Here is a 20,128-nt window from a genome sequence, read left to right as displayed (position 1 = left end):
TCCCGGAACGATCACTCGCACCTTTCTTCCCTCGTTCCGCAACTGTCGCATTTACACAGCTGGGGGGAGGGCCGAAAGGCCGGCATATTCCCGGCTTTCACTGGCTGTGTAAAAGGGGCTAATGTGATTACTCAAAATAATCATGATTATGATTTTTTCATAATCGAGCAGCCCTACCTTCTTCCATGGTTTAGATCAATTAGAAACAATTAAAGTATTAGGCCTAAATAGGTAGGCCTAGTCATTATTAGTATTTTGACTTCATATATAGGTTGTTTATTGTGATTTCATAAGCGTCAGTGAGCTCCATGGTAACACAGTGATTGACAGGCTGACTGAAATGCTCTTGAGCTGGACAGAAACTCTCCTCTCCCAACCCAACACCCCTCTTAAAATACACAAACCGTTTGCCTTTACTGTCGCGACCCCAAAAAAAGTCGGTCGCGTACTGACCCCCCAAAGGCCCATTCTGAGCCAGGAAAAACCCTGAATGTCATCAAATAATTTTATATTTGGATATAAAAGTTAGTAATATTGTAGTAGTAGTAGTAGTATTGCTCATTTAGGAGGATATTACATCACTAAGTGTCATAGCGCATCCATTACTTCACCTTCGAGCGCGTAAATCTTCAACAAAATATGCAGATACTGTCAAAATCGGTTCCAGGGAGTATATAGGGATTATTAACGTTTTTTATTTTTTATTTTAAAATTTTATTCTGCTATAAAAATAATTTGCATATCAATTTAAAAAAAATGCGCAGCCTGTGTCATATCCGCACGTCGCCCACACTCCCAGCGGGTGGACACTCCCGCAGCTTACCGCTAGGAATGTCTGCTGAAAGTTCCACAGCTCAGGATTTTTCTATCAAAGGGGGCGGCAGTGGCGAAGTGGGTAGGGAGTTCGCCTCTGGTGTGCAGGGTCGGAGGTTCGATCCTCCGTCTCCCCGCCACATGCCGAAGTGTCCCTGGGCAAGACACTGAACCCCGAATTGCTCCCGATAGTTAGCTTAGTTAGCTTAGCACCCTAGTGCACCCTAGTGCTAAGCCTACCCTGCGTGGTAGCTGCTGCTATCGGTGTATGAATGTGTGTGTGACTGGGTGAATGTGTACAAAAAAAAACCAATGTAAAGCGCTTTGGGTCTGTGATAAACGGAGATATAGCGCTATACAAGTCCATTTACCATTTTTTTATTAAATGTTAGTAACAAAGACATTGTAGCACAATCGGTACAAATTTTTTCCCCGTTTTTTCCCGAACATACCCCACCCACATCCCACCCTCACACCCAACAACACGAAATATACCCTACTAGAAACAAAAAAAAACAATCAATATGAATATGACGTAGCCTACTCTTTTCCGTCCCACACCTTCCAATAAACATGTAGATTAAAGGTGTTGTCTCACTTGGCTTCCTCAAAAAAAATCCCCACGCCACGCCACTGGTTACGTTGGTGTGACAGAAAGTCCAAAAACCAACGAGTAGGCCTAAATAAGTATACCTCAACCGTCTGAAAAGCAGCGAAAATATCCGCGTTTTTTAAATGCATCCAACGTGAATCTAGTAGTAGCGTAGCGAGGATGCTAACGTTAGTTCTGCTGATAGTAGCCTACTACCAGTTATTGTGTGCAGGACTGCAGGTCAACGCAAACATCACCAACAGTTAGCAGAGGAACATCTTTATAGCCTGCATGTAGATCTCAATAAATGGGCAAGAGGTGTTCACATCTAGTGGAAGCTTGAAACTAGGCTACTCGAAAAGTGATCAAAACAGCCTGTCCTAAGCCAAAATTTGAGATTTTAATAAAATAGAATAAAAAACGTTTAAAACAGATTGTTGTAGGCCTAAAAAAATGTCTCACAGAAAAAAGTTTTAAAGAATTGCTGTTGTAAAAAGAATAAGGTAAAACAAAAAAACATTTGTGACCAATGTTTTTTTTTTTGCATAAAATTTGCAGTTATTGTCGGTTTTTCAACTCAAATAATATTTGAATAATAGCCTCCACTATGACCCTTAACTCATCTATAACACTGTCCATGATGTGTTTATACAATGTAAATAAAGAGCATATATAACAAATATTTGTACACTACTAATAAAAAAAAATATTTATATAGGGGCCAGTAAAAATTGACTTCGGGCAAGTAAAATTCAGATCCACTTGGTCGGGCAAGTGAAAAAAAACCTTAGCGTTGAGCCCTGCATTACCAATGTAAACCGTCATAAATAGTTTACACTGGTGCTGGGTAATGATTCCTAAAAAAAAAATTATATTCAATAATAGCTCTTTCTCAATGAACCTGAATGTTGTCTCATAAATTTCCACTAAATTGATTCTAGAAAAGGCACAGATTAGTGGATTTTTATCCACCAAAATGCAGGAAATTAAGTGTTAAATTCAAAATGTTCTGGGGCAGGGTTCGACATAACCCATGGCACGGGCCAGTAAAATCATATGCAGGGCAAGTTGATTGGCTAGTCACTGGCCCTGCTAGTCCGGGCCAGTAACGGCCAATCACAGTTCAGCATCTTTTTGTAGACTACATCATGGTTCATTGAAATGCGCGTTGGGAGTCGTAATGAAAGCAGTGTTTATCAATATAATAAACATTATATAAAATATATTTTTTAACGAAAGGCCAGTGGACAAACGATGCGTGGTCGTTTTGACAGGCGGAGCAACAAGCGGGCGCACTCTCGCTCCGTTGGCAGAGCTGCCTACTGTCCGCCTGCGAGTCCACAAATCAATCGACTTACTTTGCCCCCTTATTTTCTTCCCACAGCAGAGGTTGAGGTGCAGAAAATGAAGTGATAACTGCGCTTTTCCTTTAGCTGCCGCCGTAAAGTTACAGTATTTGCATCAAAGCTCCAATGGTAATACAAATGAGAGGCTTTATTTAAACGCTGTGAATGCGTCTCCGGTGAGTTTGTCGGTTGTAGACAGAAACGAACGGAGGGACTTGGCTCACTGGACAGTTGCTATAGTCGCGCAGTTTGTCTGCCTACTTGGCTTTTCATGATCTACAATCAGATCGCGGAAGTCTTTCCCAGTGAAATCGCTAACGGGGAGAATATCCCCGGTTATTGTTTTAGCTACAAACCCCGCAGTTCTTCTGCGCGGCGGCTCACTCACTGGCAAGATCTCACGGTGAAACGCTGCTTTGCTCGGACGAAGGCAGTGTGTTTCTAAGGTGATTTAACATCATAGCCTTAGACGAGCGTTTAACATTATGCTGCATATTTTGCACTGCATTGTTTTTTTATCAATTGTTTGAAAAAATTGTCCCACACCGGACTCTTATGTGAAGCTGACACTTCATGTAGAAGTGACACTCCTGCAGCGCGCTCACGACCAGACGTGAACTCGCATTCACGGTGAAATCTCCCATTAAAAAAAACGGCATAATCTTCTGATTTTCGGATTTCTATTTTTAACGTCAACTTGAGCGCAAGTGGAAAACCGGTCATTGGTTTGACACATTCACATCCCTAATGCATATAGAGAAAGTAGTAAAACACTACCTACCGCACCACAACGACAGACCTTCATCTCTTTTTTTTTTTTTTTGTTTGAACATGATTTCTGCAGGTGAACTATTCATTAAACAAACCCAAAAACAATCATCAAACTTCTGGACTTTAAAATACTGGCCGACTCCTTCCACATACTTTCAGTTGTAGGCTTCAAATTCAATATGTTTGCCTGGTTTTATATTATGTGTATGAGCAATATCAATATTTCATATCATTTAACTAAAAGAAAAATAACCAAATCTAAAGGGAATATCTATACTGTTACAGTATTAGATATTCCCTTTAGATTTGGTTATTTTTCTAATATAGGTATTATAATTATTCACACTAAATTATGAAGAAGAAAAAAAGTGTGTGCAGGGCCAGTGAAAATGTACATGGGGCTAGTAAAACTCAGATCCACTGGCCCGGTGGGCCAGTATGAAAAAAAAGTTATGTTGAACCCTGTGGGGGGTGCCCCCATACACCCCACCTATAATTTTTACCCCCAAATGTTGAAACAAAACCTAGCCTATATGCCCTGTACGCAGGTTGTTTTACAATATATTCATAGGTATGTTGTTTTTACTTTTTAGATTAAAAAGAAGGCATGTCTGTAAACTACATGTCTGGCCCTTAGTGTGATTATCATATACCCTTTGTGAAAATGAGTTTGACACCCTTGGTCTAATTGATATTTCCTACATTCAAACGACATCAGTGCAGCACATATTCTTAAAGTCCAGGTTGTGGCCCAAATAAATGATGTTCATAGTTTGACTGCTGTGAGTTAAAGGGCTGATGAATGCAAGCTTAATAAGAGCATAAACGCATGATGCTGCCTCCACCATGTTTCACAGTGGGGATGGTGTGTATAGGGTGTTTGTTTTCCACCACACATTGCACTTTGCGTTAAGGCCAAAAATTTCCTTTTTGGTCTCATCTGACCAGAGCACCTTCCTCCAACCCTTGCCACAAACCATGCGGGGGACACAGCATATTCAGATGAGACCAAACTTGAAGTTTTTGGCCTGAATGCAAATGCAATGTGTGGCGGAAACTAACACTGCACATCACCCTATACACACCATCCTCACTGTGAAACATGGTGGTGGCAGCATCATGCGTTGGGGGTTCTTTTCTTCAGCAGGTACGGGGAAGCTGGTCAGAGTTGATGGGAAGATGGATGGAGCCAAATACAGGACAGAAAACCTGTTAGAGTCTGCAAAAGACTTGAGACTGGGGTGGAGGTTCACCTTCCAGAGGGACAACTAGCCTAAAAATACAGCCAGATCTACTATGGAATGGTTTAAATCAAAGCATAGTCATGTGTTAGAATGGTCCAGTCATAGTCCAGACCTCAATACAATTGAGAATCTCTAGAAAGACTTGAAAATTGCTGTTCACAGACGCTCTCCATCCAATCTGATGCTAAATCTGAAGCTCAAGCTATTTTTTAAAGAAGAATGGGCAAAAATGTCAGTCTGTAGATGGGCAAAGCTGGTAGAGACATACCCAAATAGATTTGCAGCTGTAATTGCAGCGATAGGTGGTTCTACAAAGCATTGACTCAGGGGGCTGAATACTTTTGCACGCCACACTTTTCAGTTTTTTTATTTATAAAACATTTTTAAAACCACATTTCATTTTCATTCCACTTCACAATTATGCGCCACTGTGTGTTGGTCTATCACATAAAATCCCAATAAAATTAATGTAGCCGTGTGGTTATAACGTGACTAAATGTCAAAAATTTCAAGGGGTATGAATACTTTTGCAAGGCACTGTATAGTAATACACAAGACTCCTTGAATGGGATTTAAGTGCATATTCTCCTCTCAAAGTGCACCAGATTCATGCATTCAAATTTAAAGGGTACAAAAAACTTTCGGCCGGGGGGGCATGCCCCTGGACCCCCCTAGAGGGTCCAGGGACCACACCACCGCTGCTGAAAATAATCCTGCGGGAAACACTGCTTATAGATGTACAATACCAACATATTTGGTCGTATTCAAGCCAATCCTGGGTCACAGATGTGACTGACTTGACTCCAGACTTTGAGGCGCCCTCCCTGTAAGTCAGTGAGGGTTTAGGGGTGTCCCACTTTCACATCATGAAGTCCATCAGGGCTCTTTATGTGCCCTTTATGAACCTTTTCAGTAAATCAACGTCACTTTGCCTAAGGGAATTACGTAAATTTCACAGCGCAGTGACTTTAAATACGGCGGAAGCTCCTTTTCCGTGGCATACGGGATGAGGTATGATGGTGCTTACAACACCCCTTCCCCCACAATAAAACACCGCATTAACATGGATTTAAGATCGTAGCCTTCATAAAGAGAATTAAATAAAGACGACATGAATATGCTGAATTACACTGACAATTAGTTTTCTTTTTTGCTTAACCCTCTGAACCCGGAGCCCGCAGTACTGCGTTCTATTGCGTTACTTGACGTGCTGATCACGTGATCACCTTCGATCCGACGCAGCATAGAAACTAAAGCGGGGACAACTTCGCCGACGTGCCGCCGTGTGTGTCGAAAGTACTGGCTTAAAGCTATATGCCAGTCTTTGTTTCATTTAAATTGACCCAGTATAACCAGAGATATAATGGTTTGAAGTTGATACATATCTATTTTATTTTCGCGGGCTCAAAAGTATGATAATTCGATGGTCGCGGCCATTATTTTGTCATTTTACGATCAGAAAATGATGCCGGAAACTAGTTCCTACTCAACAGGCTGCATTTACCAGGGAGGGGAGGAGGAGGGGCAGGGGTTGGCGGAGTGATACGAAGCTACACCAAAAGAGACGGAGAAGAAGAGTGACAGGGGGCGGGAGCTGTGGGAGAGTCGAGAGAGAGACGAGGCTGCTAGCTAACAAAATTGACAGACTCGAGAGGAAGATTGAGAGGTACTGAGAGGTTTGAAGATAGACTACTGAGAATGTTTTAGTCATATTGAAGAAAACTTTGAACGTAAGTCAAGCTATCAGCTTGTTCTTTGACATGAAGGAGGAGGACAGTTCATCCTCAGAGTCAAAGTATGACTATGTAGGCTACATAAAGCCATTGTTGTCTGACTGAAGCACTGAGTACACACACAACAGCCAGCCTTCATAACGTGTAGCCTACAGACACAGTAGCCTAATAATCTGTTCTTTACACATACATGTCATATATGTATCCATATACTGTATGTGTTATTATATAGGTCTACCTAGGCCTAGCTTTTTTTAAATAAAAAGGCATATATGAAAAAAATGTTTTTTTTTTGTTTTTTTTTGTGGTTTGGGTCCATAATGTTCAAATATTATGTCAAATTGAAAAAAAAAACTGGCAGGTAATGTAGGTGAAGTTTTACTGAAACAAAATATACCAAACGCAGCAAGCTTAAAATTTTTGTATGTGCCCTCTGTGTTATGATTGACAGAACTTTGAGGAATTTAGGGAAAACGCCTATGTATTCACCTGCTATTTGTTCATAAAATTTGTATGAAGGTTGATGCCACCTCAATCAAACTTTTAAATTACCATAAAAACATTCCATGTATTTATTTTCAGCTTTCAAAAAAATTCAATATGAATTTTTGAGTTACCCATGGTAGCAATAATATATTTTTTAATCCGTTTTTACATTTATCATGTTGTTTTTGGTCCAATATGATCATTTATCATGTCAAAATGAAAGAAATAACTATCAGGTCATATAGGTTAAGGTGTTTTGAACAAAAAGATACCAAACTTTGGCATGATAAACATTTCTTACTGTAGTTTAGTAAGGATTGATCAAAAGTATGCAAAACGGCCAAAATAGCCCTAGGGTTCAGAGGGTTAATGATGCAGTTTTGAAAACTGCCATCCACTCTCTAAGGGGAGGGGCAACAAGTTCACATCAGGGAGTCGTTTTCTAGAGAGCCTTAGGGAGGACATTGGGATTGGGCCGTGGACAACAGCTAAAAGTTAACAAAGGAATAAACCATGGTTTTCTTGCGTGTGGTGTGTTTTGGTTCCAGCTGCAGTATCCAGTGTACTGGGACCTTGTGGAGTTCTGTGACGGCTTCAGAAAGCTTCTCGATCACCTGCAATTGGATAAAGTAAGTGTGTGGAATGTGTCTCTTTGGATGTGGGTCAGGTGTCCACACAGGATAAGAGCTGTGTGAGTGTTAATACAGTTCCACCTGCACATAGATGAAGCCTTTTCTGAAAATCTGATCCAGTGGCAGTCACTGGGTACAAGTCTCAGTAAGCAGTGTAGATATTAGTAATGGGCCTGATCGACCATTGATCGCTGGAGGGTGTTGTTTCGGATCAGTCACTCTGTTACATGATGTTAGAGAAATTGGTTAAATGTCTTACTCCGACCGAAACCGGACCTTTTTTAAAATGCATGTAAGTCCGACAGAAATTGTACTAAATCTGATTTCTCAAAACTGAGCTAACACGGGCGCCCTTAGCTCAGTTGGTAGGGCGTCCCCCCCCATGGGCCTTGGCCAGCAGCGGACCCGGGTTCGATTCCAGCCCGCGGTCTTTTTCTGCATGTCACTCCCCTCTCTGCCCCATTTCAACTCTCTCTACACTATCAATAAAGCATAAAAATGCCAAAAAAAAAACTTAAAAAAAAAAAAAAAAAAAAAAAAAACTGAGCTAACACACCCAGATAATGTTTTTGGGAGCTACGCTTCTCCTGCATGTATACAGGTGCTTCTCTATTATTAGAATATCCTAGAAAAGCTTGATCTTTTTCTGTAATTTAATTCAAAAAGTGAGACTTCCATATATTCTTGATGTATTAGACGTAGATTGATATAGTTCAGGCCCTTATTTGTTTAATTTAGCAAATTACAGTTTGGAAGTAATGAAAATCAAAAATCCAGCTTTGCAACATATTAGAATATTCCATGTGGCCAATCAAAAAAGGATTTTATAATACAGAAATGTCGACCTTTTGAAAAGTATGTTCATTCATCCACTATATACCTGGTCTGGGTTCTTATTTTGCATGAGTTATTGCATTAATGTGTCATGACATGGAGGTGATCAGCCTGTGGCTCTGCTGTGGTGTTATGAAGCCCAGGTTGCTTTGATAGCGGCCTTCAGCTCCTCTGTATTGTTGGGTCTGGTGTGTCTCATCTTCCTCTTGACAATAGCCCATAGATTCTCTATGGGTTTCAGGAGATTTTAGACTTCATGCTTCTGTCGGTGGACATGCTTTATGGATATGCCCATTTCCTTTACAAGCGAGACTTGGCACCTACCCACAATGCCAAAACGACTAGTTACTGGGTGGCTGACTGGGTGGGTATTACTGTGCTTGATTGGCCAGACAACTCTCCTGACCTGAACCCAGGGCTGTAAACTAACTTTTTGGCTCACCTGCCAAGGGGACCGGTAGATGAAAGAATCTACCGGCCAAGTACATTTTTTACCGGCCAAATAATAAATTGCCTCTTTTTGTTGCATATATACATCTGTTTCAGTACTTTTCATTGAGATAACAGTATTATATAGCAGTACATGCTTAGAAAAGAGGCCAAAGTAATATTTAGAAATACATTTTAATATTATATTAATTTAGTTTCATTCATTTCATTTCAAACATTGCACATTTAAAACTTTAACAGCGCAAAACTGTGACAAAGGAAACACTCATTTAGGGCTGCAACTAACGATTATTTTAATAATCGATTAATCGGTCGATTATTTTTTCGATTAATCAATTAATCGGATTAAAAAAAACAGTGCAGACTGCAGTGTCAAAACACCAGGTTATTGCTCCAATGTCCCGGAACAATTAAAAGTAATATTAAATGATAAAAAATTAATAATAAACCTAACTGGGATAACACAAAAAAAACATACAATGTATGATATATATTTATACAGTATAAGGGATGTCCATGGTAAACCAGTCGACCGATAAGATTTTTCACCAGGAAATACTAACGGTTAAAACAATTAAATTATCTTAATTTCTCTCAGATGACAGGAGATCATTAATTTTTATGGATAGTGATACCATTTGAGACTCCTTAACGATTCAAGTCTTTATTGATATCACTATTGATACTTTTCTATTATTTTGTTGAAATAGAACTTGTATTATTGCTAGATAGGACATTAAACAGGTCATAATTCCATCTTTACTATCTATTTTATATTGGTGGGAAAATCGCCAAAATCTAAAATTTCTTTTTTTTTGTGTTGCATTTGAACACATCAATCATATTACTGAGCCGGCCTGAACACATCACAGTTGACATGTTTGCTACTTTTTTAAAGCTAACTAGCTATATCCTTCCGATTTTAACATGGATTTAAAAACTGGATTACTATTTTTAACTGACGGGACTTTCTACACCGTTCGGTTGTGTGATTACTGCCGCTGCTTTGAATGACTGTTGATGCGCCGATGCCGACTCTCCGAGCCCGTCTGCACACAGTCTGCAGCAGCAGCAGCTGACAGAGTTTTTTTGGACTAGACGGATACTGAGTTGAAGGAGTTTTTTTTAACCCAAATACAGCAAAGGTACAACACTTTTATATAGGCCTACAGTCCAGTGTTAGATATGACCAACCGCTTCACGTGCGGAAGGCTCGCTGTGGGTGTGCATGAACCTGTCGGCGGCTGGATGTAAACAGTGCCGCGCCTGCAAGTGATTTATTAATCGCGCGACTCAACGAATCGATGACCAAATTCGTTGCCAACGCTTTTACTAATCGATTTTATCGATTCGTTGTTGCAGCCCTACACTCATTACTTATTACTCATCAGAACTAAAAATGGGACCAATCCGAACCAGTATCTATTTAGAGCTCCATTGCTGCGCTCGAACTGCTTTTGCTGCGCCAAAACTTTTAAAGAGCGGCGTTCTTCACATTCTATGGCGGTGACGCGCACGCTACGTTTCTTCGGGGGAACTTATTTTCCACAGCGGTGACGTCGGGGGAGCTACTTCAGTGTGACACACAACAAATCACCAGTTTAGCTTGACGTTTGCTACCGTCATAATTTATCAGTTTACAGCTACTGCAATGTTTTGTTCTATCATGCATAATTTATCGCAAGAGCACGACCATCGGGACAAACTTTTACCCGCCCCAGTGGCATGTATCCCTCCCAAATTAAGTCGCCAAGGGAATATTTTGGTCGCATTTGGCGAGTGGCGACCGCTAGTTTACAGCCCTGCCTGAACCCCATAGAGAATCCATGGAGCTTCAACTCCTTCAGGCCACTATCAGAGCAACCTGGGTTTCCATAACACCTCAGCAGTGCCACAGGCTTTCGCGCCTCCATGCGGTGCCACATTAATGGAATTATTAGTGCAAAATAAGATCCCAGACCAGGTATTGAGTGGATGAATGAAAATACTTATCATAAGTGTGACATTTCTGTATTATAATTTTTTTTTTGATTGGCCTTCTGGAATATTCTAAAATTGAGATTCTGGATTTTTGAACTGTAAAACGTAATCCTGAAAAGATAAACCAAAAAATGCCTGAAATTAGGGCTGTCAAGCGATTAAAAAAATTAATCTAATTAATTACAGGCTCTGTGATTAATTAATCTAAATTAATCGCATACTTATATGACACTTTTATACCTGTTTGTAAACAGCTGTATAGCCTACTACAGTTTGTTTCTCTGTCTCTCTCGCGCGCGCGCGCTCGCTCTCCGTCTCTCGTAACTTCTGTCTCCTCCCCTCAGCCAGCTTTATACATGAACTAGCGCCGAATTTTCGCAAAAAAACAAGCAGACAAAATTACGACTTTCCATCTCCCACAACAGACAGCGCTGCACTGCCACCATTTCGTAGCCTACTCATAGGCAAAAATATTGACACACACACACACACACACACACACACACACACGCGCGGGGCGGGTGCTAGACAGCTAGCAAACAAAATTGGAGGAAGATTGAGAGATATGGCCTACTCACTGTTTTGAACCTAGCCTACATTGTTGCACCCACTAAATAAATAATGCACGGACACTGCGGAGAATTAAGTAAGATGTCATCCTACCTTCATGCATCCCATAAACCGTCCATAGAGCTCTCGAGTCGGCCCCATTCCCTTGCTTCTCTCTTTACCTTTCTCCCTTTAACCCACGCGCCCGGCCCGGCGAGCTACAGGTGCAGCTCCGCACCACTTTTGCACCGGGTCAAAAGGCATTATAGAAGTGCGATTAATCTGCGTTAATTTTTTTAATCGCGTTAATTTTTCTGTGATTAATTAATCGAAATTAACGCGTTAATTTGACAGCCCTACCTGAAATATATCACCTCATGTCTAATACATCTAGAATATATGGAACTTTCACTTTTTGAATTAAATTACATTTAAAAAAATTGGTTTTCAATGATATTCTAATAACATTCAATGCTAAAAGAAGAACAACAACAAAATACAAATTAGGAAGCTGTGCTCGCGTACAGCACGCTCTTCGCTAAACAAACGGGGCTTAATACGTCACCTTGTTCATTGCTCTGATTGGTTGTAGTGCTATCCAATTGCGTGCAGTGGCATTTGAAATGCACGAGTAGGAGCCGCCCCTTGAGTTGAGAATTACTATTATCGTGGCCAGACCCTCTATCGTTCTAGATATGGGTCTGGATTTCCAGGCTAGTAAAATTCATCAATCTGGTGCACTTTGAGAAGAAAACTAATGCTAACTCAACTGTGACCTATGTGAGCTATTTTCTGGAATAATTTGGAGACACAGAATTACCAAAAAGCAGAAAGAATAAATCAAATCAAATCAGTTTTATTTGTATAGCCCAAAATCACAAATAACATTCGTCTCAGTGGGCTTTACATTTCATACAATATGATACAATATGACACCCTGCCCTTACACCCTTAGCTCGGCTGAGAAAAAACTCCCAGTAAAAAACCCTTTACCGGGATTACATTTTTTTTTTAAGAAATCTCAGGGAGAGTCGACAAAGTAAGGGATCCCTCTCCCAGGACGGACATACTGCAATAGATGTCATAAGTAGAGAAAATCACAAAGTAATTTGATAATTGACCAGATGTTTACATGGTAATACTAAAGTAAAGTGCGAATAGTGTGGATGCAGGAAGACTTCAGATGCTGCCAGAGGATCCACACCGTCTCGTCTCCACCAGGGAAAACTAAGGTTTCCAGTGCCGGGATTACGTCCCACGTCTCCAGGTGGCGTCCTTAACCACTGCAACATCTTCCGCATTGATGATCCATTCTGGCCATGCCCAGCCCATGAGGCAAGGCCAGAGGCACCGAGCACAAAGGGCACAACGCATCCGCCGCCGCCATCGGCACACCCAGAGCCAGGACCGGCCGGAGGAGCACCGACGCTGGGCAGCGAAACACAGACGCCAACAGCAACGCCACAGAGCGGACCGCCAGGCAGGGATAAATGATTAAAAACAGTTTAAAAATAATTAAAACGCAAATTGCATAGATTGCTTCTAACCGCCCCAAGACAATCTATCCGCAGTTCTCCCGAGGCGGTCAAAAGCAACCCGCGTCTCAACGATTTAAAAACATCACAGTGCCCACCTACCAGTGCAACAATCTGCACCCGATGCCCCATTACCACCCCACCCAACGGTCCAGTGAGGCAAATGTACAGGTTTAAAAAATCCAGTCAGCTTCGGTAATTTTTTTAATACTCCCCTATTCCGAAGCTCCTTCTCTCTTTGAAGTCTTGGATTATTTTATATTAATGGCTCAATATAGGCCCCTGATCTTCGCAGGCCCGAACAATGTTATTTAAAAAACAACAAAAATGTACCGGCGCATGATAGGCCCCCTGATCTTCATAGCCAAACCCCCCCCCCCATCCCCCCCCTCCCTCCTACTCCCTACGAAGTTCAGGGGCCTATCATGAGCCAGTCAATTTTTTATTTTTTTTTAAATAACATTGTTCGGGGCCTTGAAAGATCAGGGGACTATATTGAGCCAGTAAAAAACAACAAAAAAAACATATATTTTTTTGATGGGCCCCTTTTCACCCTTTTGTATGCTCTGTTTCTATTTAATGAGGATCTGTGTCCCTTGAACCTCCAGGTCCATCTATTCGGGGCGTCTCTGGGTGGATTCTTGGCTCAGAAGTTTGCAGAATGCACACACAAGTCTCCCAGAGTGCACTCACTGATACTATGTAATTCATTCAGTGATACGTCCATCTTTAATCAGACATGGACTGCAAACAGGTGATTAGGACAATGAAGTTTCCAATTGTAATTCCAGTTGAGATTATAAAATGAATGTTGACATGCATTATTAATGTTTGGAGTCCATGCACCTGCTTAGCTTCTGGGTGATGCCAGCCTTCATGTTGAAGAAGATTGTTCTGGGAAACTTTGCTAAAGGACCCGTGGACTCTAAAATGGCAGACGCAATTGACTTCATGGTGGACAGGGTAAGTGGACTTGTCTGTTCTTATTAGGGATGGGAATTGATAAGAATTTAACGATTCCGATTCTGCTTATCGATCCGATTCCTTATCGATTCTCTTATCGATTCTCATTGGGTGAGAAAATAAGTACAAATTAGTTTGTTTGTATTAACTCTGTTTAATATCTGATCAGAAGTGTGTCTAGTTTGTCCCTTGAAAGATTATCAAGAGTAGGCCTACTTTAGGATTAGGAAATTGTCCATTTTCACATTAATTTGTCCAGACAAAAAAATCTATGTTTGGCTTTTAATCCCAAATGCCATTATGTACCCTAAAAACTAAAAACACAGACTTAAAACAATCAAGGAAGAGCTTGTGCCTTTTGGAATATTAACAGTGCTCATTTGCACTTGAAACTAAATTCAACTGACAGAAAAAATACAAATAAGTCTTTTGAAAAGATAAGACCAACTATCAACTTTGGCAAATTAACCATTTTTATGCAGAAAAATATGGTGCAAACATGCAGACAGTACAAAGCACAATTAGTGAAATCTTCGACTGTTATGGTGCAATACCATGCAGACATACTAAACACAAATAATGGACCATACACTTAACATGTGTATGCAGTGCACATCAAAGTGCAAATTCAACTTTTTAAAGTTCCTTTTTGGATGGGGGGCTGTTGTGCAATTATTGTGGACAATAGGCCTACTGTGATGCGATAGACCAGGGGTGGCCACTGTTTTTCAGCTTGTGAGCTACTTTTAAAATGACCAAGTCAAAGTGAGCTACCACCTACTATTAGGGGTCAAAAGTCACGGTTCGGTACGTACCTTGGTTTTTAAGTCACGGTTCTGTTCTGTACGGTACGGTTCTCAGTTAAGAGGAAACATGTCTGCAGAATTTTCCAGTATAGAAAAGAAAAAACTGCTGCATACAACCAAAGTCTCCAATAAATATCAGCGGAGTGAGAAAGATAGGCAGACAGACTTGCCCAAATTATTGCCTAGTTAAATGTCATTCACACATCCAGTGCCACGCTAGTACCTCCAATGTCCTGCTGGAGGAAAATAGTAGCCAGCAGAGAACCAGACCCTCCTAGGGGGGTCCGGGGGCATGCCCCCCCGGGAGATTTTTTTTCACCTTTTTAAAGTGAAATGCATGAATCTGGTAGCCTGGCATTCCCAGACCTGCCACTAGGCGCTGGCAAATTAAATTTGCTGCGCGTGTTGGTCTGGAGACGCTCCGTTGAAGCTTATCAAGACTACCAGAAATCTGGTATAACGTTTCAATTGGTTCTATCTAATATGGGCGCGCCAGAGCCCTTTATATGGTGCTCTGGGGAGGACGTAACCGGATGACGACAGTGACGTGCATGCGACGTCGAAGCTGTGATAGTAAACATCAAAGATGGCTGCGGATATGTTGTGTGAGTTTGAGACTGCTTTGGCCTCGACCCTTAACGAATTGGAAGACGGGACTCATAGCTTTCACTAGCAAGTAAGTGGAATGTTCTGTTTTGCCGACCGACAACGGCAAACGTTTAATTGAACAGTTTAACAGCTGTTCGCTAAACGAACGGGGCTTACGTCACTTGTGCATCGCTCTGATTGGTTGTAGTGCTATCCAACTGCGTGCAGTGGCATTTGAAATGCACGAGTAGGAGCCGCCCCTAGAGTTGGAAATTACTATTGATCGTCGCCAGACCCTCTATCGTTCAAGATATCAGGGTCAGGATTTCCAGGCTATGAATCTGGTGCACTTTGAGAGGAAAATTAAGAGGCTAAATATGAGGAATTTTGTGTGAACAAATAATTTGGAGACACTGGGTCTGATGAATTAGAAGCAATTGAAGAAAGACACATGGATTTTCCATAAAAATATTAATAAAAAATAAAAAAAATGCATGCAGGGTCCTCTGGGTTGGGCTTGGTGCTCTTTTTCTTTAACGAGACCTATTTCTCTGTAATATAATGAATGCATTTAAATGCAGTGAGAGGAATGAAGCAGAAGAACTCTTGTCCAGCTATGCCGTGATCTTAATATAAAAAACACAAACTCACATATTCATCCGCGCCCCCCCTGCCATAACCCCGCGTTTGAAAATCACTGGCTTAAGCAATTCTAATTTAAAAGAGCAAGAAATATACACAAATGCATAGGTTTATCTTAAAGGCAGACTTATAGAGTCATACAAAAAAAATCCTTCTCAATGATCACTTCTGCCCCACTAGAATATGTGGTGGTCTGTTTGTCTGAACAGTCTTCCTCTCTCTGGCTGTATTTTACATAGTAGAATTTGTCACAGTGTAGAAGCCTCTCCACTTCCTTGACTTGGATTAGCTGTGGTTAGCTCACTGGCTAACAAACTGATATGTACTGTATGTCAAATTAGAAAGTGGTGTCCTCTCTCCCTCCACCGAACGTCGGCGCATGCTCACATGGCTCGTTCGCTCTTTCATAGTAAAAAAAAAAAAAAAAAAATTAATATATATATATTTTTTTTTAAGAATGCCACGCGATCGACCCACACTACCCTCGCGATCGACCGGTCGATCGCAATCGACCTAGTGGCCACCCCTGCGATAGACTATAATTCATTAATGGTTATTTTGAGCCTACTTGCTTGATTTCTTTTTAAATACCGAGGTAATTGGTCGTTTTGGAACATGTATTTCCCAATCTAAAACATAAAAATAAAGCAGCATTGAAAATTCAGAAAATAAATCTTCTTGGCCTACACTAGCATGCTGTTTGAAAAATAACTCAATAGTTGAAATAATAAATATCATGTGTTTTCCCCTTAAAATGACTAAATGCATTTCAAAGACAGTAACAGTGTGGCACTTCTGTAAACTTACTGAAACTTGCCAGGGCCATCACTCATGCATTCATCAAACTTTTCCCTGCCCTGTCTGAGCTGATAGGTTGTGTTGCCACGTTTCCTTATCACCGTTGTTTTGGGTTTGTCTGCTGATGAACGAGAGTAAACAGCGGGCCTTTGGCAGCGGTCAAGAAATCCTTTTTGCTTTGCTTCATGCTGCTCTTGCCTTTTTATGTACCTCCCTCTTTCATTTGCCCACAACTAGGCCTACACACACGTTAATTCTCATACAGTTTATGTTCAAATCCAAGTGTTGGGCAATTCTGGTGCCGACTAGTAAGGCAGCGGACGTTTAACCGTCAGGATCGCAGTCTGCGCGCTTGCTTGTGCTCATCCTTGTGCACGGGTCGTTTGATGAAATGGAAACTTTACAATTGTTGCAAGTGGCCGTATTGTCGCCTTTTCGCGTGAAATTCAACCAAACTTTAGAGCGCTTCTGCCTCGACGCCATGTTTGCTGCGTTCTGAACCAAAACAAAGCAGCACGTGTCTGAAATCATGACGCATTTGCAACGAGCGGAACTGATAAGCGGAATCGTTAAGCAGGCATGTTAACGATTCCAAGGAATTGGTTCACTAGGCACCGGTTCTGAACAAGAACCGGATCTCGATTCCCATCCCTAGTTCTTATGTGTTGTAAGTGTACCAACCCTAACCTCTTCCTGGGGAGATTATTTTGTAATGATATGAAGCTAAATATAAGCATAACTATTGTTAAATGTTTAATTATATGCTATCACTGGAAGCGTTTAATGTGAGCCTGATGATCACACTACATCAGGGGTGGCCAACCCGCGGCTCGCGAGCCGCATGCGGCTCTTTGCCCAGCTTCGTGCAGCTCTTCAGTTCATATCAAATTATGTGATTATAATTATTATTTTTTTTTTTTTTTATACTTTTTTTTTTGTGTGGGCCTATGTGTGTGCATGTTCGCAAACGTTTCATGCGGCTCTTACGTTCGTTTTACATGTTGTCTAATATTTAATTTTTTATTTTATTAATGTGTAGGCCCTATGTGTATGCCTGTTCGCAAATGTTTAATTGAGGACGCAACATAACGTTCGCAAACGTTTGGTGCGGACGCAACATAAAACTGCCCGCTCAGCTTGGAGGGAGGTTTTCCGTGAGTAAACTATTTGTGTCAAGTTCGCTCCGAAACAGAGTGGGAGAGTTCATATTTTTTGTTGAACGTTATGGCAGGCCATTCTGCCTTATATGCCAGGTGTCATTTGCGCATTTCAAGGCTTCAAATCTTCGGCGCCACTTCAGCTCTCTCCATGCTAAAAGTAAGTCCCACAAAGCAACATGCATAGTAAGAGAAAAACGCTATTTTAAATTGTTATATTTTTGTTTGTGGACTTGGTTGAACTGAGAGTTTGTGTGTGAGGCAGTGCACATAATGTTCATTGTTGAAAATGACTGCCCTGTCGTCTTTAGTACTGTAGGAGTCCAGTCCTGTCATTATCACAGGGGCGGCCTTAACGATCTGGGGGCCCTTTTCAAGTCCTAGTGTGGGGCCCCCTGTTTTTTTTTTTTTTTTTTTTTTTTTTTTTTTTTTTTAATAAATAATGCTAGTGCATGCATGTGCAAGCTCCCCGCGAAAATAAAAACGCCCCCCCCCCCCCTGAAGTCTTACTGGCCACCCCAGTGCCCCCCCCCCCCCCCAGTTCAAATGTTATTTTTTATTTTCATTTTATTTTTTTTTATTAAATTTTTTTCCTGATATGTATCCTAGTTCAGAGATTATATGTATTTTTTTTTCTTTCTTAACTTTTTTTGATAGGTAGTTGCCAAGTTCATCACACAAACACTCCAATCCACTGATATGAGATCAGTTTTCAATTTTCAATTACTAAATTAATGGTAGGACTGTGGCCACTAGAACTGGTCTCTGGTCAGCAAAGGTCTTGAAAACAGCATAAGTGTGCTTGTGACATGCGTGCCACCCATGCATGTGTATGGGCACGTGTCCCAGCAGATTTTTGAAATCTGAATAAAAAAATTAAAGTTTGTAGTTAGCGAGTGTAACATGTTCTTAGCAAGGGCAGACTTTCATAAATAAAGGTTTATTTTTTTAGCAAGATATTTGGTCAAAAGCTAGTGGTCATCCGTCCCTCTGTACAGTTGTTAGGCATCTGGCTGCTAGCAAGTTATGTTGTCTTGCTAATTTTACTATTCATCTGAGCTGAAATAAATATTGACTTTTTCCTTTATTATCTTCGCCAGAATGCACCAGAATGCTTAGATTACATGTTAAAAACACAAAAAAAAAACTTCTGGGGGGGGATGCCCCCAGACCCCCCTTCAGGAGTTTAGTTTTCTGACAAACATTACAATGGATACTAACATGATTTGGGTATTTGGGATTATAAATCATCTTTGAATTGGTTGTACAGCATATCACATGCTATTCATTCAGGGGTGCGATGGCCACCCCACTCTAACTCTGTGGCCCACCTTGGCCACCCCCAGTCAAAATTTCCTGGAATCGCCACTGTGTGTACCCGTGTGTACGATGTGGCTCTTTGCAGTAACACAGTAAAAAATGTGGCTCTTTGTCTCTGACTGGTTGGCCACCCCTGCACTACATCATAAGAATTTTTTTTTACTACATTCAGGCTGCTTCAAGTCTTTATCACTCCTCAGCTGAAACTGAACAACTCCCTTTTTGTAATGCACATGTTCATGCAGGACAGTTTCTGGTAAATGTCCACCGATACTGCTTTATCAGGGCCGATATTGATTAATAAAAAATAAAAAAATCCCGATTTGCTCAAAAACAGTGGACACAAATAAACTCTAACCACAGTCTGCAATACCAACAGTCACCTGAGCTAAACAGTTCACGTCAGCTGATGAAGTCATTCCAAACAACACTACTCTACAGACGTCTGAAAACAGGCTCAGAGCAGCAAAACACTGTGAACAATCCTCATTGAGACAACACACACTGTCACTTACTGAGAGTGAAAACACTAACATCAATACAGAAATGAGGAGTGTTTAATCTAAACTGTTTACTTTTTTATTTATTTAAAAGGGTTATTGTGTTTATTGGTTTTCAGATAAATAAATTCTACAGATTTTTTTATATCGGGAAAACAAAAGGAGAGAAAAAAAGAATGAAAATACAAAAAAATAAATCAGTGATTCTTGAAAACCGGGGCAAAAGGCCGTCTTCCATATGTAACTGCTATTATCTTTAAAAATATAAAAAATTGTAGATGTTATTAGGGATTAAGAATAAAATGTCTGGAGCACAATTATCCCCTTAATTTTATCATTATTATGTCAAATATATGACACTTGTTATCTTCTCACAACGTCCAAAACAG

General features: G+C 40.7%; 1 protein-coding gene across 1 annotated transcript in view; it reads left to right on the top strand.

The window, feature by feature from the left end:
* Positions 1 to 20,128, top strand: part of spg21 (SPG21 abhydrolase domain containing, maspardin) — a 44,679-nt gene that overhangs the window by 14,351 nt on the left and 10,200 nt on the right. Inside the window, exons 4-6 of the mRNA XM_080027272.1 lie at positions 7,534 to 7,614; positions 13,574 to 13,719; positions 13,820 to 13,928. Of these exons, the coding sequence (XP_079883398.1) occupies positions 7,534 to 7,614; positions 13,574 to 13,719; positions 13,820 to 13,928 (336 nt within the window). The remainder of the gene's footprint in view (positions 1 to 7,533; positions 7,615 to 13,573; positions 13,720 to 13,819; positions 13,929 to 20,128) is intronic.

This window comes from Ammodytes marinus (genome assembly GCF_949987685.1).
Source record: "Ammodytes marinus genome assembly, chromosome: 1".
NCBI lineage: Eukaryota > Metazoa > Chordata > Actinopteri > Uranoscopiformes > Ammodytidae > Ammodytes > Ammodytes marinus.
The sequence above is the reverse complement of the archived record's forward strand: the minus strand, read 5'-3'. Positions and strand labels throughout refer to the sequence as shown.